Source organism: Mustela nivalis (assembly GCF_964662115.1).
Source record: "Mustela nivalis genome assembly, chromosome: 2".
Classification (NCBI taxonomy): domain Eukaryota; kingdom Metazoa; phylum Chordata; class Mammalia; order Carnivora; family Mustelidae; genus Mustela; species Mustela nivalis.
The window spans coordinates 2,661,615-2,684,574 of record NC_139021.1 but is presented as its reverse complement, the minus strand read 5'-3'; the positions used below and the strand labels follow the sequence as shown (position 1 = coordinate 2,684,574).

Below are 22,960 nucleotides of genomic sequence, written 5' to 3'. Positions count from 1 at the left end.
TGGACATGTGGACAGTGTCCAGCTTCCAGATTTATGCTAGCAGCAACCCAGAGGATGCCACGGAGGGGTGGTGGGGGGAACCAGCGGACGTGGCCCATGTGGATGGGCCATTGACGGCCTGGTTGTCACTTTGGTTCCGTTCACATCACAAAATTAATTAATGGTCCCGACCCTGGGGTGTGTGAGCCGCTGTAGCACAGGCAACACCCAATGGACGTTTCAGCCCAACAGCTGCGCGTCAGAAGAGCTCTGTGAGCTCAGACGAGCGCTGCTGTCTCAGAACGAGTTGCTGTGGTCTGAGAACACATCTGAGATTTCATTCAGAAGATTCCCGTCACTGTCTTGTCGTCGTACATGTTCACAGACATTTCAGAGTCTGGTGTTGACACTGCAGGACCGGTGGCTGCCCCCGACAGGCCGCAGGGCAGGGAGGTGGACGTGTGTGCAAGCTTGGGGCCCAGATAGGGGTGTGTGGGTGACGGGCACGCAAGGGAACAGCCAGGGTTTCTGGGCAGAACTGGGGACAAGTGGATGTGACCTGTCTACAGGGGTGCATGCAGGAGCCGTGGGGGTGCGTGGCAGCCCCCCCAAGTGCGCGGTGGACATGTGTTGCTCATGGATATGCGTGGTGTCCGCAGGCTTGCATTGTCCAGTTTCGCCGCTGCCCCAGCGGGGGTGGTGGCCAAGACCTGCTGACAGCCGCAGGGACAGCTCAGTTAGGCCATACTCACGGGTGGCTGTGATAGCCAAGTCCCCGGGGGACTGTCCCAACACCGCGTTCTGGAGCTGGAGTGGGGACGTGGCTGCCCTGGACCTTTTCCGTGTCTTTTGGCCGTTTCAGATCCAGCATCCAGCGGGTTGGCAGGGAGGACACGGCGGGACGGCACGGCCACCCACGTGCACAGCCGGGGCACGGCCCCACACCCACCCTGCCAGCAACGCTTTTCCTGCCCGTGCCTCGGCTTCCTGCTTTGTGAACAGGCCGCCAACAGTACCGGCCTCCTGCGGGTATGGGAGGGTCGAAGGGACCCTGTGTCGTGTGCAGCGGTGTGGAAGTGAGCCGCGTGTGTAGCTTGGCGGCTGCGCAGCCGGGACAGCCACCGTGGCAGGGAAGGGTGCATGTGAGATGGTCATCCCTGCGGTTTTATCAGGGTGTTGCATAGAATGCGTAAGAGTTCTCTGGTCCAAACATCCGGGGCCAGTGTGTGCAGAGGCATGTGATGGAGGCCTGTTTCAGAATATACTCAGTCTGACTGGAATGTGGGTGTGTGAAGGGCCAGAGGGGCCCCGTCCTGGAGGAATTTGGGGCTGATGTAGACGAGGAGCCCTGACGTGTTTGAACGAGAGAGAGGGAGTGCCTTCTTGTGTCTTAGGGCATTCCGGGTGCCGAGGGCAGCAGACTGCGAAGCTGTGTGGGTGTTTGTTCCTGTGCAGGATGGGTTGGGGGGAGGGGACCCACTGCATGACCGAGGGATGAGAGCAGAGGCAGAACCCGGCCAAGGCAGCAGCAGACACAGGGAGACGTGGGGGTCAGAGTGAGCCGGACTTCTTGGCAGTCGGTGAAGTGGGACTGGGGTGGTCCCACTTCCACTGTAGGGATGAGCAGGCGGCTCCCCTACACAGCTTGCTTGAAGTCCCACCACTAACCAGGGCGGCTGGGCTCCAGACCTGGGTCTCTCTTTGACTCCAGAGCCCATGACTGTTGGGTGTTTAGAAAGGTTACGGTATCAGGTTTGTCTTGGTTACAAATAACTTGTTTGCTCACGTAACCAAACAATACTGAGATAGAGCTAGCTTCAGGCAAGGCTTGATCCAGTGGTGGAAGAGGGTCACCAAGGATCTGGTCTCTTTAGCATTTGTTTCCTCTGAGGACTATCTCCCCTCATGGCCCTGGGATGCCTGCCCCTGGGTCCAGTGGTGCCCCAGGGCTTTGACACTGTGAAAAATGCCCCAAGAGTTACTGTGGCCACCGGGGTCAGGCCACACAGCAGTCCCCTTCCCCGGGATCGAATGCCCACCCTGGGCATGGGCAGCTGGGGTGGGGAGACCTGGGTGCTGGCGCCCCCTGCTGGCATGTGTGGACAGTGCGCCACGTCTTGTGGGGGCGGACCTCTGCCAGGCCGTGTATGTAGGTCTAAGAAATCCGTCTTCTCTACCAAACCAAGGACACGAGAAACAGATCGACCCAGAAACATTCAAAGATTTTTACAACTGCTGGAAAGAGGCAGAAGCAGAAGCGCAGGAGGTCAGTCTGCCTCTGTCGGTGATGGAGCGTCTGGACAAGAACGAGTGTGTGTACAAGCTGTCGAGCTCCGTCAAGACGAACCGCGGCGTGGGCAAGATCGCCATGACCCAGAAGCGCCTGTTCCTCCTGACGGAAGGGAGACCGGGCTACGTGGAGATTTCCACCTTCAGGAACATAGAGGTAAGAGTGCAGCCGGCCGGCCCGCGCTGCTTGCTGCCAGGAGGGGCCCTTCGAGGTAGATGTGATCGTCTTCCCCACCGAGGACACTGGGCTCTGGCCTCCCCTTCAGCCTTACGTGTGTCTTGGCGAGGCGAGCTGGATGTGTTAATCCAGCTCGGAGTACTGCTGGGGACGGAGAGGCGGGAAGGCAGGGCAGCCGCGGGGAAGGTGGCCTGCGGGCGCCCCCCAGCCCCGTCCTCCAGCCCGCCACACTGGCTCGCGCAGACTGCCGCCTGGAATTCCAGAGGAGCATTTCAGGAGGCAGGAGTGAGTGAACCCTGTTTGAACCCCGCGGACGAGAGCCTTCGTGCGGCTGTGCCGGTCGGTCATGGCCTGCGTCGGCCAGGAAAGCCCGTGAACTCTCAGACGCGGGCGGGGGTCCAGTCGCTGGGACTGGTGTCTGACAGCACGGTCACATGGAGGCCCCTCTCCAGGGCCGCCCCTCTCCTCCCGCCCGGGACCAGGCTCCGTCTGGGGCACCCTGTCCTGCGCCCCGGCCAGCCCCAGCTCTGCCCCCTGGGTCCTGGGCCTGCCTTCCCGGTCGGGTGCCGCCGCTGGGGGCCCAGGCAGGTGCGTACAGGGCGCGTGCGCACAGGGCAGCGGGGTTCTCCAGACAGCAGCTCTGCCACTTTCCCTTGCCGACCCGAGTTCCCACCAGGGGACACCTCTCTACCTGCTGCTTCTTTTTTCTGCCTCCACAGGAAGTGAGAAGTACCACCGTAGCTTTTCTGCTTCTGAGAATACCCACTTTAAAAATTAAAACGGTGTCCAAGAAAGAAGTGTTTGAGGCTAACCTGAAGACGGAGTGTGACCTGTGGCACCTGATGGTGAAGGAGATGTGGGCCGGGAAGAAGCTGGCCGACGACCACAAGGTCTGGGGGCGCGCACGCCTGCTCATCCCAACCCCCGGCTCGTCTCGGGCTCGGGCGTGGCCCTACGAGCTCACGTCGGGTCCGATGAGGTCCCTCTAGAGGCACTGGAGATGCCGTGGTTTGGTGGCCTAGGGCGTGGCCCGTGGCATCTGGGGACACTGGAGGAACGAGGCCGGACTCCGAGGCCTGAGTTGGGTCTTCTGGGCACTCCCTGCTCCAGCTGCCTCCTCCTCCACCCCTCGCCCCCCGCCCCCCGGGACTAGAGTTCTGGCCGGGGCACGTCATCTGCTGGACTTGCACTTACAGCCCAGGGGTCTGTGTGTTTCCACTGACTTGGGCCACACTGGTGGCTTTGAGTACACGCAGTGAGGGTGGTGCAGGCACGAAGGGCCCATGGATGGAGGCCCACATGGGGCGCTGGTGGGCAGAGGGTCCGGCTGCCTAGACCCAGCCAGCAGCCGCAGCCGCGTGCGCAGAGCGTGGATGGGAACTCACACGGGCGGCAGCTCAGGGGCCGCAGAGGGGTGCGTGGCCCCCGGTCATCGGGGGAAGGTGGGGGAGGCAGCCCCCCACCAGGGGCAAACATTAGAAAGCACAGACACGCCCACGGGAGCACTGGCCCTCGCGAGGGAGTCGGTAACCGGGGCCCAGACCGCGGCTACGGCAGGTATCGTTTGTCTGGAGTGGGGAGGGGGCCCAGGGCCTGGCCGGGTTTGGAATGTTCCGTGACTTTCAGACCATCCATCTGCTCTTACGCCCGCTGCTTTATTTCACACAAACGGTACAGTCCAGCTAGAGCCCGCGGGCCACAGACCATCTCTGGCTATTCAAGCCGCGGCCGCAGAGCTGAGCGGTTGCCACAGAAATCCCAAGGCCCATGGAGCCCACGTAGCTGCAGAACACATGGGCCGACCCCGGCTATAAGCGACCAGGGTTTGCTTAACTCGGACGGACAAAATCAGTCCCGTGACATCGGCCCCTCGCATCCGCCGTCCGAGCGGCCTGGGCAAGCATGCTTTTTCGAAGGTGGTGCTGGCTGTAATGTCCCCAGGCCTGGCAGGCATTTTGCTGACTGCGTAGAAACGAGCGCCTCTCTCCCGCAGGACCCGCAGTACATCCAGCAGGCGCTGACGCACGTCCTGCTGATGGACGCCGTGGTGGGCACGCTGCCGTCGCCCGGCGCCATCTACGCCGCCTCCAAGCTGTCTCACTTCGACAGGATGAAGAATGAAAGTAAGCAGAGCTTGTGTGCGCCAGAACCGTGGTGCCCCGACTGTGCCTTCCGGAGTTTTATCTGGGTGTGCGCCAGAGCCGTGGTGCCCCGACTGTGCCTTCCGGAGTTTTATCTGGGTGTGCGACAGAGCCGTGGTGCCCCGACTGTGCCTTCCGGAGTTTTATCTGGCTGACGTGAGAGCTGATCCTGAATGTCTCACTTTTTCCCTTCTTACACTTTAACACGTGTATTTTTGCGTCACACGCGTCCTTCTCTCCTCTTCCCGGGGCGCTCTGCACCTACCAGGACCCACGGAGGGGCTCTGAGTGACGTCCCACACACGCTGGGTGCTGTTTGCCGGGGCTCTTAGTTGCCAGCAACAGCTCTCTGGCAGCTGGTCATGTGTGGTGGGGATCGGTGGATGGCTGCTGAGTGGCTCGCGGAGTCCTTGGCGAGGTCGCTGTGTGTCACGAATGCGCCCCCCGGAGAGCCGTTGTGCGTGCGGTGTATCGACTGGAGCCCCAGCGGAGGCCCCGGGTGGACGGGTCTTTTCTTGCCCTGGACGTGGTCAGTTTCCCCCGTTGGGAGTTCTCTGATCACCTGCGTGCACACTGAGTCCTGGCTCTCACATTCTGGAAGCCATACGGACACTGGTCGTGGTGGGCTGTTTTAATTTGTCAGGGGTGGATTTTTAAGTCTAGGAAATAGCAAATGGGTAGGAACAACTTTATGCATCATTTTAGCTACTTCTGTGTATTTCAATTTTTAAATGATCTAGAAGCGAGCAGTCCTGTGATTTGCATAGAACAGGGGGACTGCTTACCTGCTACCATCACTCCGAGCCGTGGCCGCCCTGTGTTAGGTCCAACAACATCAAGTTCATGAAACAGGTGAACCATGGACGCGAACCACGGAGGACCATCTCTAGTCCTGTTTGTATGCGCTGTTTCCTTAAATCACGGCTTTGCTGAGATGGAATTCGCATGCCGTACTCAGGGACGGTGCACAGCTCCGTGGTTCTAGCGCACTCATGGGCGAGTGCAGCATCACCAGAGGGAATGTTAGGACACCTTCATCGCCCAGAAAGAGACCCTGTACCACGTAGGAGCCACACAGCCCCCAAGCAACCACTGAGCCCCCCTCTCTCTCTCTCTCTCTGGATTTGCCTGTTCTGGGCATTTCTCATACGCGCCTCCTCCAGCATGTGTCCTTCTGAGAGGGGTGTCTTTCCTTAAGCTGCTTTCAGAGCCTGTCCTGGAGCAGGTGTCCCGTGTCACTCTGTCCTGGGGCTAAGCACCGCTGTGCGGGTGGACCCCTCAGCTCACCATTGTCAGCTGACCGTGTGGGTTGTTTGTTGCAAACAATGCTGGGCACACACACGGGTGGGTTCTGTTTGCGCATGCTGTCCTGGCTCCTGGGCCAGGGCACCTGGGTGGCTCAGTGGGTTAAAGCCTCTGCCTTCAGCTCAGGTCATGCTTCCAGGGTCCTGGGATTGAGCCCCACATTGGGCTCTCTGCTCAGCGGGGAGCCTGCTTCCCCCTCTCTCTCTGCCTGTCTCTCTGCCTACTTGTGATCTCTGTGTGTCAGAGGAATAAATAAAAATCTTTAAAATAAATAAATAAATAAGTATGTAAGTAAAATGTTCTTCCAGATTCAGAAAAAACACATCTCAGTTAAGTGTTGATTTGCTTTGGTGCATGTCGCCCTTTGTCACATCTGTCGCCGTCTGTGGGATCGCTGATGCTGCCTGGTCCCAGAATCCCCCGTCCTGTATCGCAGACCCTCCCCCACTGTCCTGGAACCCCCCATCCCAGAACCCCCTTTTCTGGGAGCAGGCAGGATGCTCTGGTCACTGCAACCCCAGCAGAAGGGACTGGGAGGGGCTCTTGTCAACAGTCTTAGAAGCAGACATTGGCGGCTTGTTATTTTTTTATTTGACAGAGATCACAAGGAGGCAGAGAGAGAGGGGGAAGAATGCTCCCCACTAAGCAGAGAGCCTGACGTGGGGCTCGATGCCAGGACCCTGGGATCATGACCTGAGCCAAAGGCGAGGCTTTAACCCACTGGGCCACCCAGGCGCCCCAGTGGTTGTTATTTTTTTCATTAGGAACAAAATCAAACAGTCCAGTTTAGCTCTTTATCTCAGTTCTCTGCCGAAGCCTTCTGACTCCTTTACAGACGAGGCACACCGTCACCTTGGTGGCCACCAGCGCCTGCCGGCTTGCTCTAATTGTCCACTTGGCTCCATGTGGTCAAGGCAGGTGGTCTCGGCTCAGTGTCCCTGACCCCTCGTCACCCACAAGAACTGCTCTCGGGTGAGCAAAGCTTGACAGGATCGAGGCAGAAAGCCCGGCTTCCGTCAGCAGCCTGGGGTCTGCTCAGGATGGAAGATCTAAAAGTTAAACTTATGAAATGCTGCACCCAACCCGGCGGGGAGGCACTGGGGGAGGCGGGAGACATCTGTGGTTGGGGCGGATGTGGCATCCGCTGGGGCACCCAGGCTGCTGCTGGCTGTCCCTCAGTGCCCGGGTCCGTCCTCACAGCCACCACAGCCATGGCCAGAGGTGGCCACAGGGCCCAGGCTGAGAGACCGCTCTCGGGCTAGTTGTCTCGGTTTCGTCACTGGGAAACAGCTAAGGTCTTGTCTTTAGTGGATAATCAGCGATGGCCAAGTGCAGACAGAGGTCACACTGGTTCCCAGCGGGGATGGGAGCGGCGTCCCCATCTTGCCTGTGGTCCGCACTCGCAGCGGGGTGTGGGGGTGCCAGGATGCGGATGCCTTACTCTCGGGTCTGGGGCCAAGCGTCGGAAGCTCCCGGAGAGAGCAGAGAGTTTCCCGGAGAATAGGACGCTAACAGAGCACTTGCCTTTCAGTGCCCACGGCGGTTCCAAAGACGACCTCGGAGACCCTGAAGCACAAGATCAACCCTTCGGCGGGAGAGACTCTGCCCCGCGCCGTGGACGTCTTGTTGTACACCCCGGGTGAGCAGAGCCGCTGGCTTCCGGCTGCCCTTCTCAGCACTCCGGGGACTTTGGGTCTGTGTCTGAGGTCAGCCCTGACGCGAAGGGGGCAGGACGTGATGTAGCGTCCGTGGGGACCCAGGGTCTCTGCGGGCTCCCCCAGCTCTGGTCTTCACGAGGTCGAGTCCACGAGCGGCTGCCGAGCTCACTCAATAAGTAGAAACCCCCCGACTGCGTCAGGGAGGCGGCAGCTGGGGGCCCACGGGGACTGATAGGGAGTTGGGGGGCACCCCATGGGGACTCTGCTCTGCTCAGCGGTCCCTCATGCCGCACGGTGCTCTACAGTTTGGACAGCGCTCACACTCACACCCTTTCCTCCGGGGGCGCTTGATCTGGGCCTGCTGTCCCGACGGCTGTGCCCCGGATCTCCTCTCGAGCTGTGGGCATGCGGGCGCGTCTGGGCGCGTCCGAGGACACGGCTGATCTTCCTGGCGCGCGGCTGTGCAGCCCGACTCCCGCACACGGGCCCCCCGGCTTCCCGCAGGCTGCAGCAGCATGAAGGCCAGACAGGAACGGGCGCCGCTGCAGGTCTGAGCGGGACGAGGACGCCTTCACAGAAGCCTTCCTTGTCGGGCCTGCGGCAGGAGGGTTGCTCGCGGCTCACGGAGCCGGGAAACAAAGGACCTCATTCTGGGCAGGAAAGAACCCGCGTCCGGGCGCTTGGCTTGGGCTCACGGAGGGTGCAGTGAGTGACCGTGATCACCGCGCCGTGCTCCCCTGTCCCCTCAGTTCTGCCTGCACAGTGTCCCCCAGCTCTCCGGTTCCAGAGGGACAAATGGCCGCTCGGTGGCAAAGTCGTTCCCCGGCAGACGAGGACCCCACAAAGTGACAGACAGAACGTGGAGGACAGAGCCCAGTCGGACCTCGTGCCCCTGGAGACGGGCCGGACGCCTGCAGTCAGGGCTCCTGTTGACTCTGACACCACAGACGGAGACAGTGTCGTCCTGGTGTCTGGATCAATGAGTATTTCAGACCTTGTCGGCTTCCTGCACATGAACACCGACTGGACCCGGGCCTCCCGTCACGATGGGCTGGGTGACTCTGAGAGCGTCCAGAAGGGCCACCGTGAAGAGTGGTGGAGCCCTTGTCCCGTGAAGTGTCTGCCCGTCTCTGAGGAGCGAGGACCGGAGTGGGGCTGCGGCCAGCGCTGAGGGGCAAGAGGGACAAGCCCAGTCAGGACCTGCTGAGAAGGGGAGCCGGGTAAAGCCGTTAGTGGTGGCTCCGGACGCCAGTGCTGCCCGAGCGCTCCGGAGCCGGCTCTCCAGCGCCGCCACCCAGCCTCAAAGCGTCCCAGTCGCTGGTGGGGCTGACTCTGTGGGGCTGCATCTCCCCAAGGGGGCCTGGAAGCTGTGGGATGAATACCCCAGAGAGATCGACACATTTATGCTTCGTTGATCAGTGCCGGAGGGGATATGACCGAGCAGGGGTTTGAGGGAAAGGCAGTCGTCACCATAAATGACGCTGGGACATCGTGCATCCCTTGGCCACACCTCAGGTCACGCAGTCAGTTCCCAGCGGACAGGAAGGTACCTGGGGAGGCACTGACGAGTGAGGCAGGCAAACTTCTAGCAGCCAACACAGAGGGCCATGACCTTGACCTCGGGGTAGAGAAGGAAACCGTGCGGAAGTGCTAGCCAGGAAGACATTGGTGGAATTGACTGTGAAGATGATGGACTTTAAAAAGACACTTTTTGGGCACCTGTGGGCTCACTCGGTGAAGAGTCTGCCTTCGGCTCAGGTCATGATCTCAGGGTCTTGGGACCGAGCCCTGCACCGGGCTCCCTGCTCTGCGGAGTCTGCTTCTCCCTCTGCCTCTGCTGCTTGTGCTCTCTTGCTCACTCACTCTCTAGTAAAATCTTTAAAAAAAAAAAAAAAAGGACCCTTTGAAGAGAGTGAACAGGGTCGTCTGGACGTGGATAGCATGTTGGTAACACAGCAGAGCCGACAACAGGCCCAAGTCGCAGAGAGGAGCCCCGCCCAGCTCCGAGGCAAGCGAGCAGAACGCCCGCTCCCAGAAGACGCCCTCCACATACATGGCAATGAGAGCCTGTGCCGTCAGGGGAGTGCAGGCCAGTCACGGCCCCAAACCCAGAATCTTCACACCGTTCGAATGGCCGAGATGCAGTGTGTGTGGGGACTTGTAGCCAGGGGACGTGTGCGCAGCAGTCGTGGGGTGGGGGCGCACACGGGTTGCACGACGGCTCCCGCCCCGGCTTGCCCGCCGCCCGCCCTCCTGCCTTCGTCCCTGGCACACACCTGCTCCCGGTCCCCGCTCGGGCTGCTGGTCTCCGGAGACCACGCGCCCATCCTCCAGACCCCGGCTCAGGGAAGCCGCCCTGGCCGCTGCCCGTGCCCGTGTCGTTCTCTGGTCCGTCGGCGTGTCCCCCGTGGGCACGGGGCCTGGCACACGCAGGGCCCCAGGCGGCACCCGAGGAATGGCGTCACCGGCTTCCCTTGAAAGACGTGTTTGGGTTGCTTCCTCCCTCAGGGCACCTGGACCCAGCAGAGAAAGTGGAGGACGCCCACCCCAAGCTGTGGTGTGCTCTGAGCGAGGGCAAAGTGACCGTGTTTGACGCCTCCTCCTGGACAGTCCACCAGCACTGCTTTAAAGCGGGCAATTCCAAGGTGGTGAGTGAGTGCCGTGCCCTCCGACGCGGCGGCTGCCCGGGTCGGGCCGTGCGTTCCGGAAGGATAGACGCATACACCGGTCAACAGTGGTGGGGTACACGTTGCCCGACAGCATCGGCCTGTTCGGTTGCACTAGCCGCGCACCTGCTCTAGCCTGTTAGCGTCCGTGCGTGAGCAGACGGTGGCTCAGCCGCCCCCCAGCCTGGAACCTGAGGATGGAGGTCAGTGATGCGGATCCGGGGTCCTGTCTCGTGTCCGCGTCCCCTATCCCAAGCAGACGTGTGCAGTGTTTTCACGTCTGTGGGGTTGGAAACCAGGTCTTATCTTGCGCTGCGTGGTGGGGCACCCGCAGGCACCAGGGCCTTCGCAGTGGGCCCCTGCGGGCACGTTTCACGTGCTCCCCGGGGCCTGCTTCCACAGCACCCCCCAGCTCAGGGTGCGCTCCCGCCGACCGCCTGCTGGGAGGCACCTGCTCGGGACGCTCTCAGCGAAGAAGCTGCTGCCCCGGGAGGTGCCGCTGGGAGGTCCTCCCCCTCCCTCCTCCAGCAGGAGAACGGTCCAGTGGGGTTAGGGACCCCAGCGTCCAGCATCACTTAGTGTCAACTTTGGTGGCCACGTCCCATCACTTAAAATAATGTGGCCCCCTGGGGCCCAGTCTGGGCTTTCCAAACGGCTGCGACCAACAGAAACACGATGAATTTAGGCACGCGTTGCTGGGCGCCGGGCGCATTCTTCACCGCGCCGGCAGCAGACCTCACGCTGGCAAGACTGTGAGGTTACTGAACTGCTCCCCCGTAACCACATAGGGAGCCACAGCTGATAAAGTAACAGGGTCTAGATAAGATATTTACTAAGGTCCAGTAGTGCGCGAGACCAAACAGCAGTTGAGGAAATCCCGTGCATTCTAAATTTAGTTTTTTGCTGTGGCATCTTAGTGAAGTGCATTTCCGAGTGACGTGTTAATAAGAGAATAACTTAAAATCCTAGCTAAAATAAAATCAAAAGGCCACATTACGGGGCCGTCTCTGCTGCCCCCAGGCAGGCCAAGTAACAACATTCCCGCAGTGCGGCAAGTTCCCCCGCTTCCGGGAACAACCCCTCCTGCTGTCCCTGAGGTACTCCGTCCCGTTTCACAAGAAAGAAACTCGGACACTTGTCTCAAGGAGACACTGTCTCTCCTGAAACTTGACGTTCACAGCAGTTTATCTGAGGTATCTTTGGGCCACTAAAGAAAAACATTTACTAAAATTATACCAGTTCTCAGGTAGATACTTTAAGAGAAAGAGCTTCTTTTTTCTTTTAATACTTACTAGTTTTGGTATCAAACAAGTAAACTTTTTTTCTTTTAAAGATCTTATTTATTTATTTGACAAAAAGAAAGAAGGAGCAGAAACACAAGCAGGGGGAGGGGCAGAGGGAGAAGCAGACACAGGCCCCCCCCACCCCAAGCAGAGAGCCCGACGTGGGTCTCGATCCCAGGATCCTGGGATCATGACCTGAGCTGAAGGCAGACACTTAACGACTGAGCCTCCTTGGCACCCCTAGAAAGGGCTTTTTCAAATGATTAATTCTGAAATTAGTAAGCTAGCTTCCTTTTTTAATTTATGGGAATATTTACTGGTAAAATTACAACTACCAATTTTTAGGGGTGGCTGGGTGACTCAGCATGCCCCTCCCCCAGCTCATGCTCTCGTTCTCACAAACTAACTAAAACTGGGGCGTCTGGGTGGCTCAGTGGGTTTACTGTCTGCCTTCGGCTCAGGTCATGCTCCCGGGGTCCTGGGATCGAGCCCCGCATCAGGCTCCCTGCTCCGTGGGGAGTCTGCTTCTCCTCCCTCTGCTGCTCTTTCTCCCTCTGTCAAATTAATAGAATCTTGGGGAAAAAACTATGTAACGAGTTTAGACACTGGTCCGTGGACAGAACATGACCGGGGTGCACAGGAATGGCCCCCGTGTGCCCCGGAGCGGAGGTGCGGGGTAGGGGGGCAGCGAGGCAGAGGCTGGGACCGCGCGGCTGACGGCGTCTCTCCCCGGCCTGTGTCAGAACTGCATGGTGATGGCGGAGCAGAACCAGGTGTGGGTCGGCTCCGAGGACTCGGTCATCTACATCATCAACGTCCACAGCATGTCCTGCAACAAGCAGCTCACCGACCACCGCTCCGGCGTCACGGACTTGGCCGTGCAGAGCGGGACGCCCAGGTACCACCGGGCTCCGTGGCGGGGAAGGGGCCCTGGGGCTCCCGGGTGGGTGGTGAGCGCTGAGCCGGAGGGGCTCCCAGTCACGGCGGGTGATGGCCTGCGGGGGCCAGGCCGGCCATGTAGAGCGAAGCAAGCAGGTCCGTCGCGAGCCAAGTTGGGTGATGTTCCCACTCGTTTCTGGTCCTGAGCACGGGGGAGCGGGTCGCTCCTGTGGGCCACCTGCAGGGTGAGCGCGGCTGCCACGTGGCCCTGCTCGCCCGTGTCGCAGGTTCCCCTGTAAGGATGCCAGTCACGCTGGGTTCGGGCCCCACCGTTAACTTTGACTCGAATGCCTCCCTGAGGGCCCCGTGTCCAAGGACGGCCGCACTCTGAGGTCCTGGGGGTTAGGACCCCGCCTGTCTATTTGGGGATCTGGTGCGGTCTGTCACGTGTACTTGCTTCCTCCGCTGTCCTCGCCGTGTTCAGCACATCTGCTCAGAGGCTGGAACCCATCTGTCCTGTCTTTGCTGTGGGTCCTGTGCTTAGAACCGGGCCTGGCACACAGCAGGTGCCCCAAGGAGAGTGGAGAGCGCGGAGGGGTCCCATTTCCCTCTAGGGAGGAGGCGGTGGCTCGGGGAGCACGGTCACGGGGCACAGGCACCACCCCGGGGCCCGGCTTAGAACATAAGGAGCTGAGCTGAAGATTAATCGCTCTTGGGAGGTGAAGGGGCCCCACCTCGCACCGGCTGGTGCCCCGCGTCAGGGGCTAGACTTGACTCTGTGGTCGTGTCACGGTTCTGCAGAGCGGGCAGCAGACGCTGCGGGGCAACGAGAGGCACCCTCAGGAGACCACCTGTGCCTGCTGCGTGGGTCCCGACCTAACGCCTTGTTCTGTCCAGCGGGCAGCGTTTGCTGGGGCGGGACGGGGACTCTGGGCTCTGGGCGTGTTGCCGCCGAACTTACGGTGTGTTCACACCCCCAGCAAGGTGTACTCGAGCAGCACGGACGGGACCATCCTGGCGTGGAATGTGAGCACCCTGCGGGTGACCGACAGGTTCCAGCTGCCCGGCGGCAGGCTCTCATCCATCAGCCTGCATGACGGCTGCCTCTGGTGCTGTAAGTCCTCGGGCCCCTGCTGTCCCCCGGCTCCAGGGAGAGGACACGGAACGCGAGCTCGCGGCCGATTTCCTGTGCTGCGTCTTCCCACCTGCCGGCTGGGCCTGCTCTGTGCCCGCGGGCTCCCTGCTCCCCTCCCGTGCTGGCGGCTTCTCGGGCCTCCTCACGGCGACCAGGACGCCTGCGACCTTCCACCTGCTGCCTCTCCCTGCTGCTCGCCTCTGCTCTCGCTGAGCCCTGCTTGGGGCGTGAATGCAGCTCGTGCCCCGGGAATCATCACTGCTCCTTCCAGGAGCCCGCTGTGGCCCGGTCACTCTGTGTGTGGCCCACGTCCCCCCTGCCGGGCGCGCCTCCACCCAGACCCCGGGAGTGTCTGTGGAGCTCGGCGGGGCACCCTGCCGGGCTGTGACGGGGACCAACAAACGCTGGGGCTGGAGGCGCGGGTCCTGCATCTCTGAGCCTCCCAGAGCCCAGCCCAGTCCACTTCCAAGCCTTCCCCGGCTGTGCCACACGCCAGGGCCATGGTCACGAGCACGGCTTTCTGGACTCGAAGCCTGTTTTACACGAGGTAAAAGGCATGACCTCGTCGTTTGTTGGCTGTGGACCAAAGCACACATCACAGAACCACCCAGGGGCCCAGGCATGTCCACCACCGCGGGGGGCTCCCCTGCGCCGCGTTCCGGGCAGCGCCCACCCACAGGGAACCCGTTGTGGATTCTGCCGCCGTGTCACCTGTCCCGGGCCTTTCCTGCATGGACCCTGTGGCCGCGCGGTTGGCGAGTCTCGTGTGCTCAGGGCCACCTGCGATGTTTGGCTACAGCTCCTTTTGGGGAGGTCGATGTGCTTGTGCGATTATCCCGCAATGGCACCCAGGAGTTACCCCGTGTTTACCCCTTAGAGACGCCGTCAGACTCTCCTTCAAAGCTGCTGCCCTGCGCGCCGCTCCCGCCCGCCGCGTAGGAGGTTCTGGGTCGCCGGCGTCTTCACCAAACCCGCTGGCTTTTACCGTGGACGCCCTCGTGGCGGTGTGCGGCGGCAGCCTCCCCCGGTGGCCACAGTGCCTTCCCAGGCGTGCGTCCGTGCACGTGTGCCCCGCGTGTGTGTGCGCGTGCTGTGCAGAAACGTCTGCCTGCCGGTCCGCTGGCTCCGAGTGCCGTGCCGACAGCTCACGCGGGGCCCGCCGCCCCCGCACCCCTCCCTTTCCCACCTTTCTCCTTCGCTTCTGTTACTCCGTCTAAAAGAGGGCAGGAAAGGAGGATTTTTTATATTTAATTTACTTTAGCGTCATCTTAGCTCTCCATTGTTTGGTTTCACTTTCTCATGGTTGCTCGAAGGATTGCGATCGGCAGCCTGAACGCGAAACGTGGGGAGCTCCCGGCCGCATCGGCAGTTCCACTGACCTCTTCCTGCCCCTTGGGCTACTGTTGTTTGAAGCAGTATCTTTTTGTGTGATAAATCTCCAAAAAAAATTTTTTTAAAGATTTTATTTGACAGACAGAAATCACAAGCAGGCAGAGAGGCAGGCAGCGAGAGAGGAGGAAGCAGGCTCCTCACTGAGCAGAGAGCCCGATGCGGGGTCGATCCCAGAACCCTGGAATCATGACCCGAGCCGAAGGCAGAGGCTTTAACCCACTGAACCACCCAGGCGCCCCCTTCCAAAAATATTTTTTTTTTTTTAAGATTTTTTTAATTTGTTTGTCAGAGAGAGAGAGAGAGAGAGCGAGCGCACAGACAGAGTGGAAGAGGGAGAAGCAGGCTCCCTGCGGAACAAGCAGCCTGATGCGGGACTCGATCCCAGGATGCTGGGATCATGACCTGAGCTGAAGGCAGCTGCTTAACCAACTGAGCCACCCAGGCGTCCCCCAAAAATATTTTTTAAAATTTTTGCATAAGTACTGATTTTTGCCTATACATTCAACCACTTCTGGAGAGGTCCGTTCGTGGTTCCCATCAGGCAATGCTTCCCTTAGCGTTAAGCATCTCCGTTAGAATTTCTTATGACCTGAGTCTGCTGTAAGCAAATTCCAGGCTGACGGACCGGATCCCCCCACGGTTCAGAAATCTCTTTCCGTTGTCATGTAGGTTTGTGTGTTCCTGATGAGAAGTCATTCCTGTTGTTTGGCTGAACACATCATGTCTGAGCCCTGAGGCTGCGCGAGGGGCGGTCTTTGCTCTTCACGCGTCAGGCCGTGGCGTGCTCAGGTGTGAAGGTCTTCACGTCTGTCTCGCTGTGGCTGACTTTCACGAGCGGCGGAGACTTTTCTCCCTTCCCTTCTAGTATTTCTTTTGTCCATTCTTTGTCCGTGTCTGCTGGGATTTTCATTTGTGTGTGTGTGTGTGTGTGTGTCTGTGAACGTACACACACACGTATTCTGGAGTCAGAGCGTGCTGTGAACATATACAGTGGGCGACGGACCGTGCCGCTCCGGCCTCCCCACAGCTGTGATTCCTTCCTTCCTTTCCTGTGTCGAGCTTGGGGAAGACCTGGACGTTTCACCATCTGTGTCCTGTCTGCTGCTGGACCTGTCCAGCAAATTTTCATTTCAGCCCCCCAAATTTCCATTTCTCTTCTAAAGTCTTTATGTCCACCCGTCCTCTGTCTTCCTGTGAGTTTTTAAGTTTATTTGTAATTGTCGGTCGAGGTCGTTCTCTGCCAGATCCTGGTCATCGGTGGGTCTGCTTCTGTGTGCTGTTTCTTCTGCTGCCTTCGTGTCCTCGTGCGTCACATGTGCAGGAGTTCTTGTCGTATCCTGGCCGTGGTGGACACGTCTAGGAGACCGAATTACAGCCTTCTTTAGAGACCATTAGGCTTTGTTCCGGAAGGTCACTGAATCACTTACTGGCCAGTCCTAATCCTGCAGAGGCTTGGTGTTCCGCTTTTCTGGGTTAAACACATTTCACTTTTGAGCGTAATCCTGGAGCACGTGACACACGTTCTCATGTATAGTCTTCGCTTTTGTAAGTGCGGCTCTTTTGGGGTCGCAAGGGGACGCCTGCGGAATGTGTGCAGCCTTCCTAGCTGAATGAGCTCTAACTCTGAGCTGTTCTGCTTCTGCCTTCTCTGTTTATACACAGTTCAGGAGTCGGCCACAGATTTGAGAATTATTTGTACATTTTTGGGCTCCCTCATTTTGGGGGTATTCCTTCTCTTCCCAGACACATTGGCAGCCCCGAACCAGACCCTTGAGCAAGGTGGAGCGTGACATAGCGCGAGAAAGCTTCTTCCTCGGGGTCCCGTGGAGAACCGGGAAGCACCGGCAAGGAGAGCCTGGGTCTGGCTACAGGGTGGGAGTTCACTTCTCTGTTCAAGGACGTATGTCTCAGGCTTGATCTCCAGCGTGCGTGTGCGTGTGCATGCGTGTGCGTGTGTGCGCATGCAGCCCGGCTGCATTCTGGACTACCACAGCTGACCTGACTGTGCTAAATAAAAGGGTCGTGTCAGGGACAGTGAGGGAGTGAACAGAGGACAGAGTCACTGTTCTCTTCCAAGTTAATAATTGAGTCAGTAGTTTCCCTTTGACAAGGAGAAGCGTGGGCTTTCTTCAGGCCACAGGGAGTGCACGCCTGACAAGTGTTGTCGTAAGCGCCTGCCAAGCGCAAGCCTTGGTCCCTCATCAGACATCACCAGTGCAGATGCTGGGCGCAGGTCGGGGTCTTCTGACATGAGGACCTCGGTGTGCTCGGAGGCGGACCTGACAGGGAGGGCCGGCCAGGCGGTGCGCCCCACTCCTCTCCAGGCATTTGGTGAGGTGAGCCTGAGGGGCTATGGCCGTCCTCTCTAGCCCAGCAAGGCCACCTCCGACGTCCGCGTCCTCCCCGAGGGCTGCGTGGCCGGCTGCCCTTGCTCGGGCTCCCTGCGTCTGAGGGCGAAGCAGACCTGTTCACACCCCCCGCGGTTCAGGCTGTGGCCTCTCTGCAGTCCGTGTCTTCATTTGCAAAGTGAACTAGAGTACTGCCCTTCCCGCGGCGGAGCTCGCCAGCGGCCATGGGACGCGAGAGGCCAGGGACGGGAGCTCTCCTCTGTCGCTGCCCTGGTCAGCCTCTCTGGAGCCTCGTCCTGTCCCGGGCCCCTTCTTATCAGGGCCTCTTCTGGGGCTCTGTGTCCCGTGCACTGACGGGGGCCCTGGGGGCCAGAAGTGCCTTCCGAGGGGCAGGCCTGGGGTTCCTGGCCAGCCGCGGCATCACAGGGGCCTCACTGGTTGGTCCGAGTGGCTAACGGTGTAGCTGGCCGACAGGCCGTGTGCAGGACCAGGTTTTACTCGGGGGAGACCACCCTGACCTGAGCGTCGAAGCAGGAAGGAGAGGGTGAGGGCAGCTCTCGCTTTCTGTGACTGAGAGCCCCGCTGAGTTTCCAAGTCTTTGGGGCAACCACGGCCAGGGGTGGCCGAGGGGACCTACAGCCGCCTGTGGGCTCCCCCTCTGTCTGCATCCACCTGGGGCAGCCCCCGAGGCTGCGCCTGCCTGTCCCCGTGTCTGGGTGCTGGTGCAGCGGCCTCAGTGCTGGGGTCAGGGGCACAGGGCGCCGTCCCAGCAGGACAAGTCTCGGGCTGCCCAGCCTCCTGAGGCTGTCGAGCTGCAGTGGCTTTCGGGTCACAGACGTTCTCCGAGTCACAGATGAAGATGCACTTGGTGACATGTGGCACCGTCACTTTGAATTCTCATCTGCGACGGGGGAAGGACTGGCTGGGGCTTGGTGGGGGACGGGTTCCCAACGCTAACGTGATCCCACGGGTCTGCGGGGCCTCGGAAGGCGTGGCAGGTGGCGGGCTCCCCGTCAGTCGCAGCGGGGAGACGGCCCCCGGGGCTGCTGGGAGCGCTCGGCTGATGCTGGCACCTGCCAGTTGCCCAGGTGACGTTTCGAGGGGCTTCATCCCTGAGCCCCGGGTGCGCCCCCGGGCCTCAGGCTCGCCCTTCCTTCTGCAGGCACAGGGAACAGTATCGTGGCCATGACGTCCGGCGGACTCCTTTGTCAAGAACTGAGGGTCAGCGAGAACTTCAAGGACATCAGCACGTCCTTCCTCAGCTTCCAGCTCCTCCCGGAGGTATCTGTCTGGGCCGAGGCGTCCGTCTGTCTGGGCGGGCCCCCCCGGGCGGAGGGCCACCGGCAGCCACACCGTGACCTGTCTTTCAGCAGGAGCAGCTCTGGGCGGCCTGTGCGGGCCTCGACAGCATCTACACGTGGAGCCTGAAGGACCTGACCCAGCGGCCTCAGGCGGTTCGCCTCCAGGACTGCTCCGAGGTCAGCTGCATGATCAGGGTGAAGAAGCAGGTAAGGCGGGGAGCCACGCCCCCCCCGGGGCCCAGCTCTTGCCCTGGCCACGTCCCCTCGCGGCCTGTCCAGGAAGGACTCGGATGCGGGGGTGTACTGGGTAAAGCACACCTCCAGGGGTCTCCCTTCCCGGGCCAGTCTGCGTGTGGCCGACGCCCCCTCCGCTCCTCCCCGGCAGATCTGGGTCGGTGGCACAGGCCTGGCACAGGGAAAGTCCAAAGGGAAAATCTACGTGATCGACGCCGAGAGGAAGAGGGTGGAAAAGGAGCTGGTGGCCCACGTGGACACGGTGAAGACCCTGTGCTCGGCGGAGGACAGATACGTGCTGAGCGGGTCGGGCAAGGCGGAAGGGAAGATCGCCATCTGGAAAGTCGAGTAAACGTGGGTGAACATGCTGAGCAGCGCGGTGTCCCGCCCCTGCTGGCGCCTCCCCAGGAAGGTGGGGGAGGGGAGCCAGTCGGGCCCCCCATGGGGGAGGGCGGTGTGCCGCTCTCCTGAGTCCAAACAGCCAGCTTGGGGTGCTTCTCCGCAGGCAGCTGCATCAACTTGCTAATAGGCTCTGCCGTGAAGTTACCCTGTGTGTTGTTTAGAAAGTTCCAGAACTCACGACTAGGGGCCAGCACCAGCGCGGGAGGGAAGTGATTTAGCCCCATCACGTGTGACCGGCAGACCTCAAGTCTCTGGTGTGTGTCTCCTCTGCTCCGTTCACTCAGCAAGTGTCTAGTGAGCATCAGCGGGCAGGGGACCTGCCACCTTCAGCGACCGCTTATTTCCAGCACGTGCATGAGGAGGTGCTTTTTACATGACAACTTGGTGGCTGAAGAGATTGGTGGCTGCCCTCGCTGGGCCTGCTCAGAGCAGGTGACCCAGGATGGCCGAGGGAGGGGACGGCACCAGGCTCAGGGGTGTGGCCAGGCTGGGCTGAGGCAAGCCCTGTGCTTCTTTAACTAGTGTCCGGTCTTTATAATAAAGAGACCTAGAGAGACTGGGCTACCAAAGATACTGGCGAGGAGTTCCACCTAAAAGAGCATCCATGATCGAATTTTCTAGTGATGTTGCTGCCACTCAGTCACATATATTTCTACCATCTGCATCTGGTCTGTTGCCGTAGATGGTCTGTTATTTATCTGAAATGATCTTATTAGCTATAAATTAAGTATTTGCAAAAAAAGACCTCTTACACATTTTTACTATTATATCAAGATGTCGAGATGTCCCTCCCTCAGTGTCCAGAGGGAGCGGATATCCCCCCGACAGCACCGAGTGAGGGTCTGTCCCTGTGCCCCAATGGACCCACCATAAGCTCAGCCGCAGATGGGGCCGCTGGACCCTCTGCCCTGGGCTTGTCGGACTCAGAAGCCATGCTGATTCTGAAAGGTCAGAGGTGTTTGCCAGCCCCCGGGATGGGGCTGAGCTCAGAGTGTCCGGAGCCTCCAGACGAAAGCTTAGACCAGGTCTTGCTCTGCAGAACTTACGTGCTTTGCATGGTCCGTATCACGGCCCCAGATTGTGGGGTGTTCTGGGAATGTGGTGCAGAGAACAGCCAGGCGGCCTCATGCCCCCATGACTGTGCTTACAAAGAAGGGGTGTTCCTGACTCCTGGAAGGGAGACTCTGCCGTAGCAAAGGACACAAGGTTGAATTCTGCTTTTGTGAACATGTGAAAAATTACAGTCAAATCCGGTCAGAAACACTCATAAATTATTGAATGTCAGTCCACACTAACCAGCTGTTTTGACCTGTCGATAATGAATTCCTTCGTTTATTAAACGCTGATGTCCGAGACCCTCACTTTCCCCACATTCGCTGGTGGGTGAGAGCCATAAAGTAAGCCGGGCCGTTCGGGGTTTGCCCTGGATTCACACGACTATAACAGCACTTCCAGTTACTTCAATGCCGACGTTTCGTTCCCTTTACTCTTGGTGATAATTTCCAAGATCTTACGTGACAGTGACAGAAGGGCCGGTGGGGGCTTTTAGGTGAAAGGTCACTTTCTGCCTTCAGTGTCCCCTCTGTGCTGGGGGACCGTCCATGTTGAACGCCTTGTCCCGGGAAGCCCCAGGGGAGCTGGCATCCGTGAGCCGGCGCCTTCCCCGCCTTGGCTCCAGAAACCGGAATTAAGTTGGTACCAAAAAAAAAAAAAAAGTGTTTATCTTGAGTGGGAAGCCAGTTCTACTAGGATTTCAGCGCTCCAGCCGTATCTCGAACAAGAGAAGACAAAGCTGGCTTCGGGGTGCGGCCCTGGGCTACGGTGCCAGCGGCAGGCTTGCCCACTGCCGCTGACTGCACACATGGTCCCTCGGCCTGGTCATCAGGAGCCACTCTGAAGATGTGAACGTGTTGGCCCCTCTCGGTGACAACCTTGGAATCGGATGTTGAGTGTAGCATCTGAATTAAAAGTGTATGACTGACTTCCGTCCATTTCTAGAAGGTTCCTTAGGAAGATGAGGTGCTTTCCCTGCAGGGCTGGGGAGGGCTTGGCCAGAGAGCCGGGCAGAGCTGCCCCGCTGTGTGTGCTGCCTGGAAGTGTCTGGAAGCTGTGGGGGTCCCCGGGGGCTCAGGCTCAGACGCTCGGGAGCTCGTTTCTCACGTGTGCTACTAACTGCCAGGCTGCAGCGTGGCCTTGAGCCCACAGGACTCCAGAGCGGTGGGTTTCTGTGCCTCGGAACAGAGAGGGGCTCGGTGCCTTAGTCCTGGCCTAGTCCTGGAATTCCGGGGCTGGCGTGGCGACTAATAAGGGCCCTCCCCCGCTGGGCCCAGGACCAGCCCAGAGAACACTCCAGCAGGCTGCTTTACTGGGCACCTGTGAAAATGCTCGCAATGAGCCCATAAGCACGTGAGAGCAGCTGCAGTGGCCCAGAAAGGCCAGTCCACGTCCTGACCCCATGTCCTGTGGATGTGGCCCTGTCGATCTCTAGATGAGGTCATCCTGGGTTAGGGTGGGCCTTAAAGGCAGTGACAGGTGTCATTAGAAGAACAGAAGACAGACCAACACACTCGTTATCATTTTTTATTTTTTTTTAGAGATTTTTTTAAAAATTTATTTATTTGACAGAGAGAGATCACAAGTAGATGGAGAGGCAGGCAGAGAGAGAGAAGGGTGGAGGGGAAGCAGGCTCCCTGCTGAGCAGAGAGCCCGATGCAGGACTCGATCCCAGGACCCTGAGATCATGACCTGAGCCGAAGGCAGCGGCTTTAACCCACTGAGCCACCCAGGCGCCCCCCCAACACACTCGTCATCTACAAGAGACGTACTTCAAATACACGGACATTGGGGCTGGGGTAGGGGGGGCGGAGAGAGGCGGAGCAAGTGCACCAGGCAGACAATCAGCACCGCCAGTTCCCATCCAGACAAAGTAGCCTCCTGCTGAAGTGTGCGTCATGTGAAAAAGGCAGTTCAGTTCCTTGAGACGGTTACTAGTTCCTGAGAGGTAATAATCCTGTGTAACACGCAGGGGTGAACACGGCAGAACGACAGGGCAGAACAGACAAATCCACACTAGGAGTCGGGAGATTTTCACACCCTCCTCTCGGTAAGTGGGAGAACCAGTAAGTAAAAAGTCCGTGACGACACAAAGTTCGTCACTGTCTGCCAGTGTGACCTGACATGACAGAACGCTGTACCCCACACCGCAGAATCCCCTTCTTTTGTAGCGAACAGAGTGTTCCTCAAGCTAGAGCATACGCTGGACCATGAAATACAAAGACTTAAATCTTACGGGTCGTGTTCTCAGACCAGCCCAAACTTAAATTAGGAATCAACAGCAGCAATGCCCTCAAAATCCCCAAATGAAAACCGTGTTGGAAATTAAACATTACTTCCAAGTAACCTGAAGGTCAAATAAAGATATCACACAGGAAATCAAAATAATACAAAATTCGTGGGATACAGTTAAGGCACTGCTTAGAGAAAAGTTATTGCTTTAAGTGCCTCTATCAGAAGAAAGGTTTAAAATTAAACTTCCATCATGAAAACATAGAAAAAAAAAGAAGCAGCGTATTTAATCCCAAATATGCAAAGGAGGGAAAGAACAAAGATAAGACCAAAATCAATGAAACGGAAAGCGATCAACAAAGCCCAAAGCTGGCTCTGTAGAGTAATTGTAAACTCTCATAAAGCCCATCCAGAGAAATGGAGCAGACCTACAGCCACTACCATGAACGAGACGGGCTGACCTCTTCTAGACATCAAAGCAGGAA

At 59.0% G+C, this 22,960-nt stretch overlaps 1 protein-coding gene across 9 annotated transcripts in view; it reads left to right on the top strand.

The window, feature by feature from the left end:
* DENND3 (DENN domain containing 3) overlaps positions 1–20,530 on the top strand; it is a 50,339-nt gene extending 29,809 nt beyond the window's left edge. For 5 of the 9 annotated variants that reach the window (XM_082720621.1, XM_082720625.1, XM_082720624.1 and 2 more), the window contains 10 exons: positions 2,166–2,425; positions 3,166–3,336; positions 4,440–4,569; positions 7,424–7,531; positions 10,059–10,198; positions 12,243–12,397; positions 13,359–13,492; positions 18,416–18,534; positions 18,624–18,761; positions 18,940–20,530. In XM_082720621.1, coding sequence (XP_082576747.1) covers positions 2,166–2,425; positions 3,166–3,336; positions 4,440–4,569; positions 7,424–7,531; positions 10,059–10,198; positions 12,243–12,397; positions 13,359–13,492; positions 18,416–18,534; positions 18,624–18,761; positions 18,940–19,140 — 1,556 coding nt within the window. In that variant the 3' untranslated portion in view covers positions 19,141–20,530. The remainder of the gene's footprint in view (positions 1–2,165; positions 2,426–3,165; positions 3,337–4,439; positions 4,570–7,423; positions 7,532–10,058; positions 10,199–12,242; positions 12,398–13,358; positions 13,493–18,415; positions 18,535–18,623; positions 18,762–18,939) is intronic. The other 4 variants (XM_082720622.1, XM_082720628.1, XM_082720626.1 and 1 more) reach the window with 2 other exon arrangements.
* Positions 20,531–22,960: the final 2,430 nt, after the last annotated feature.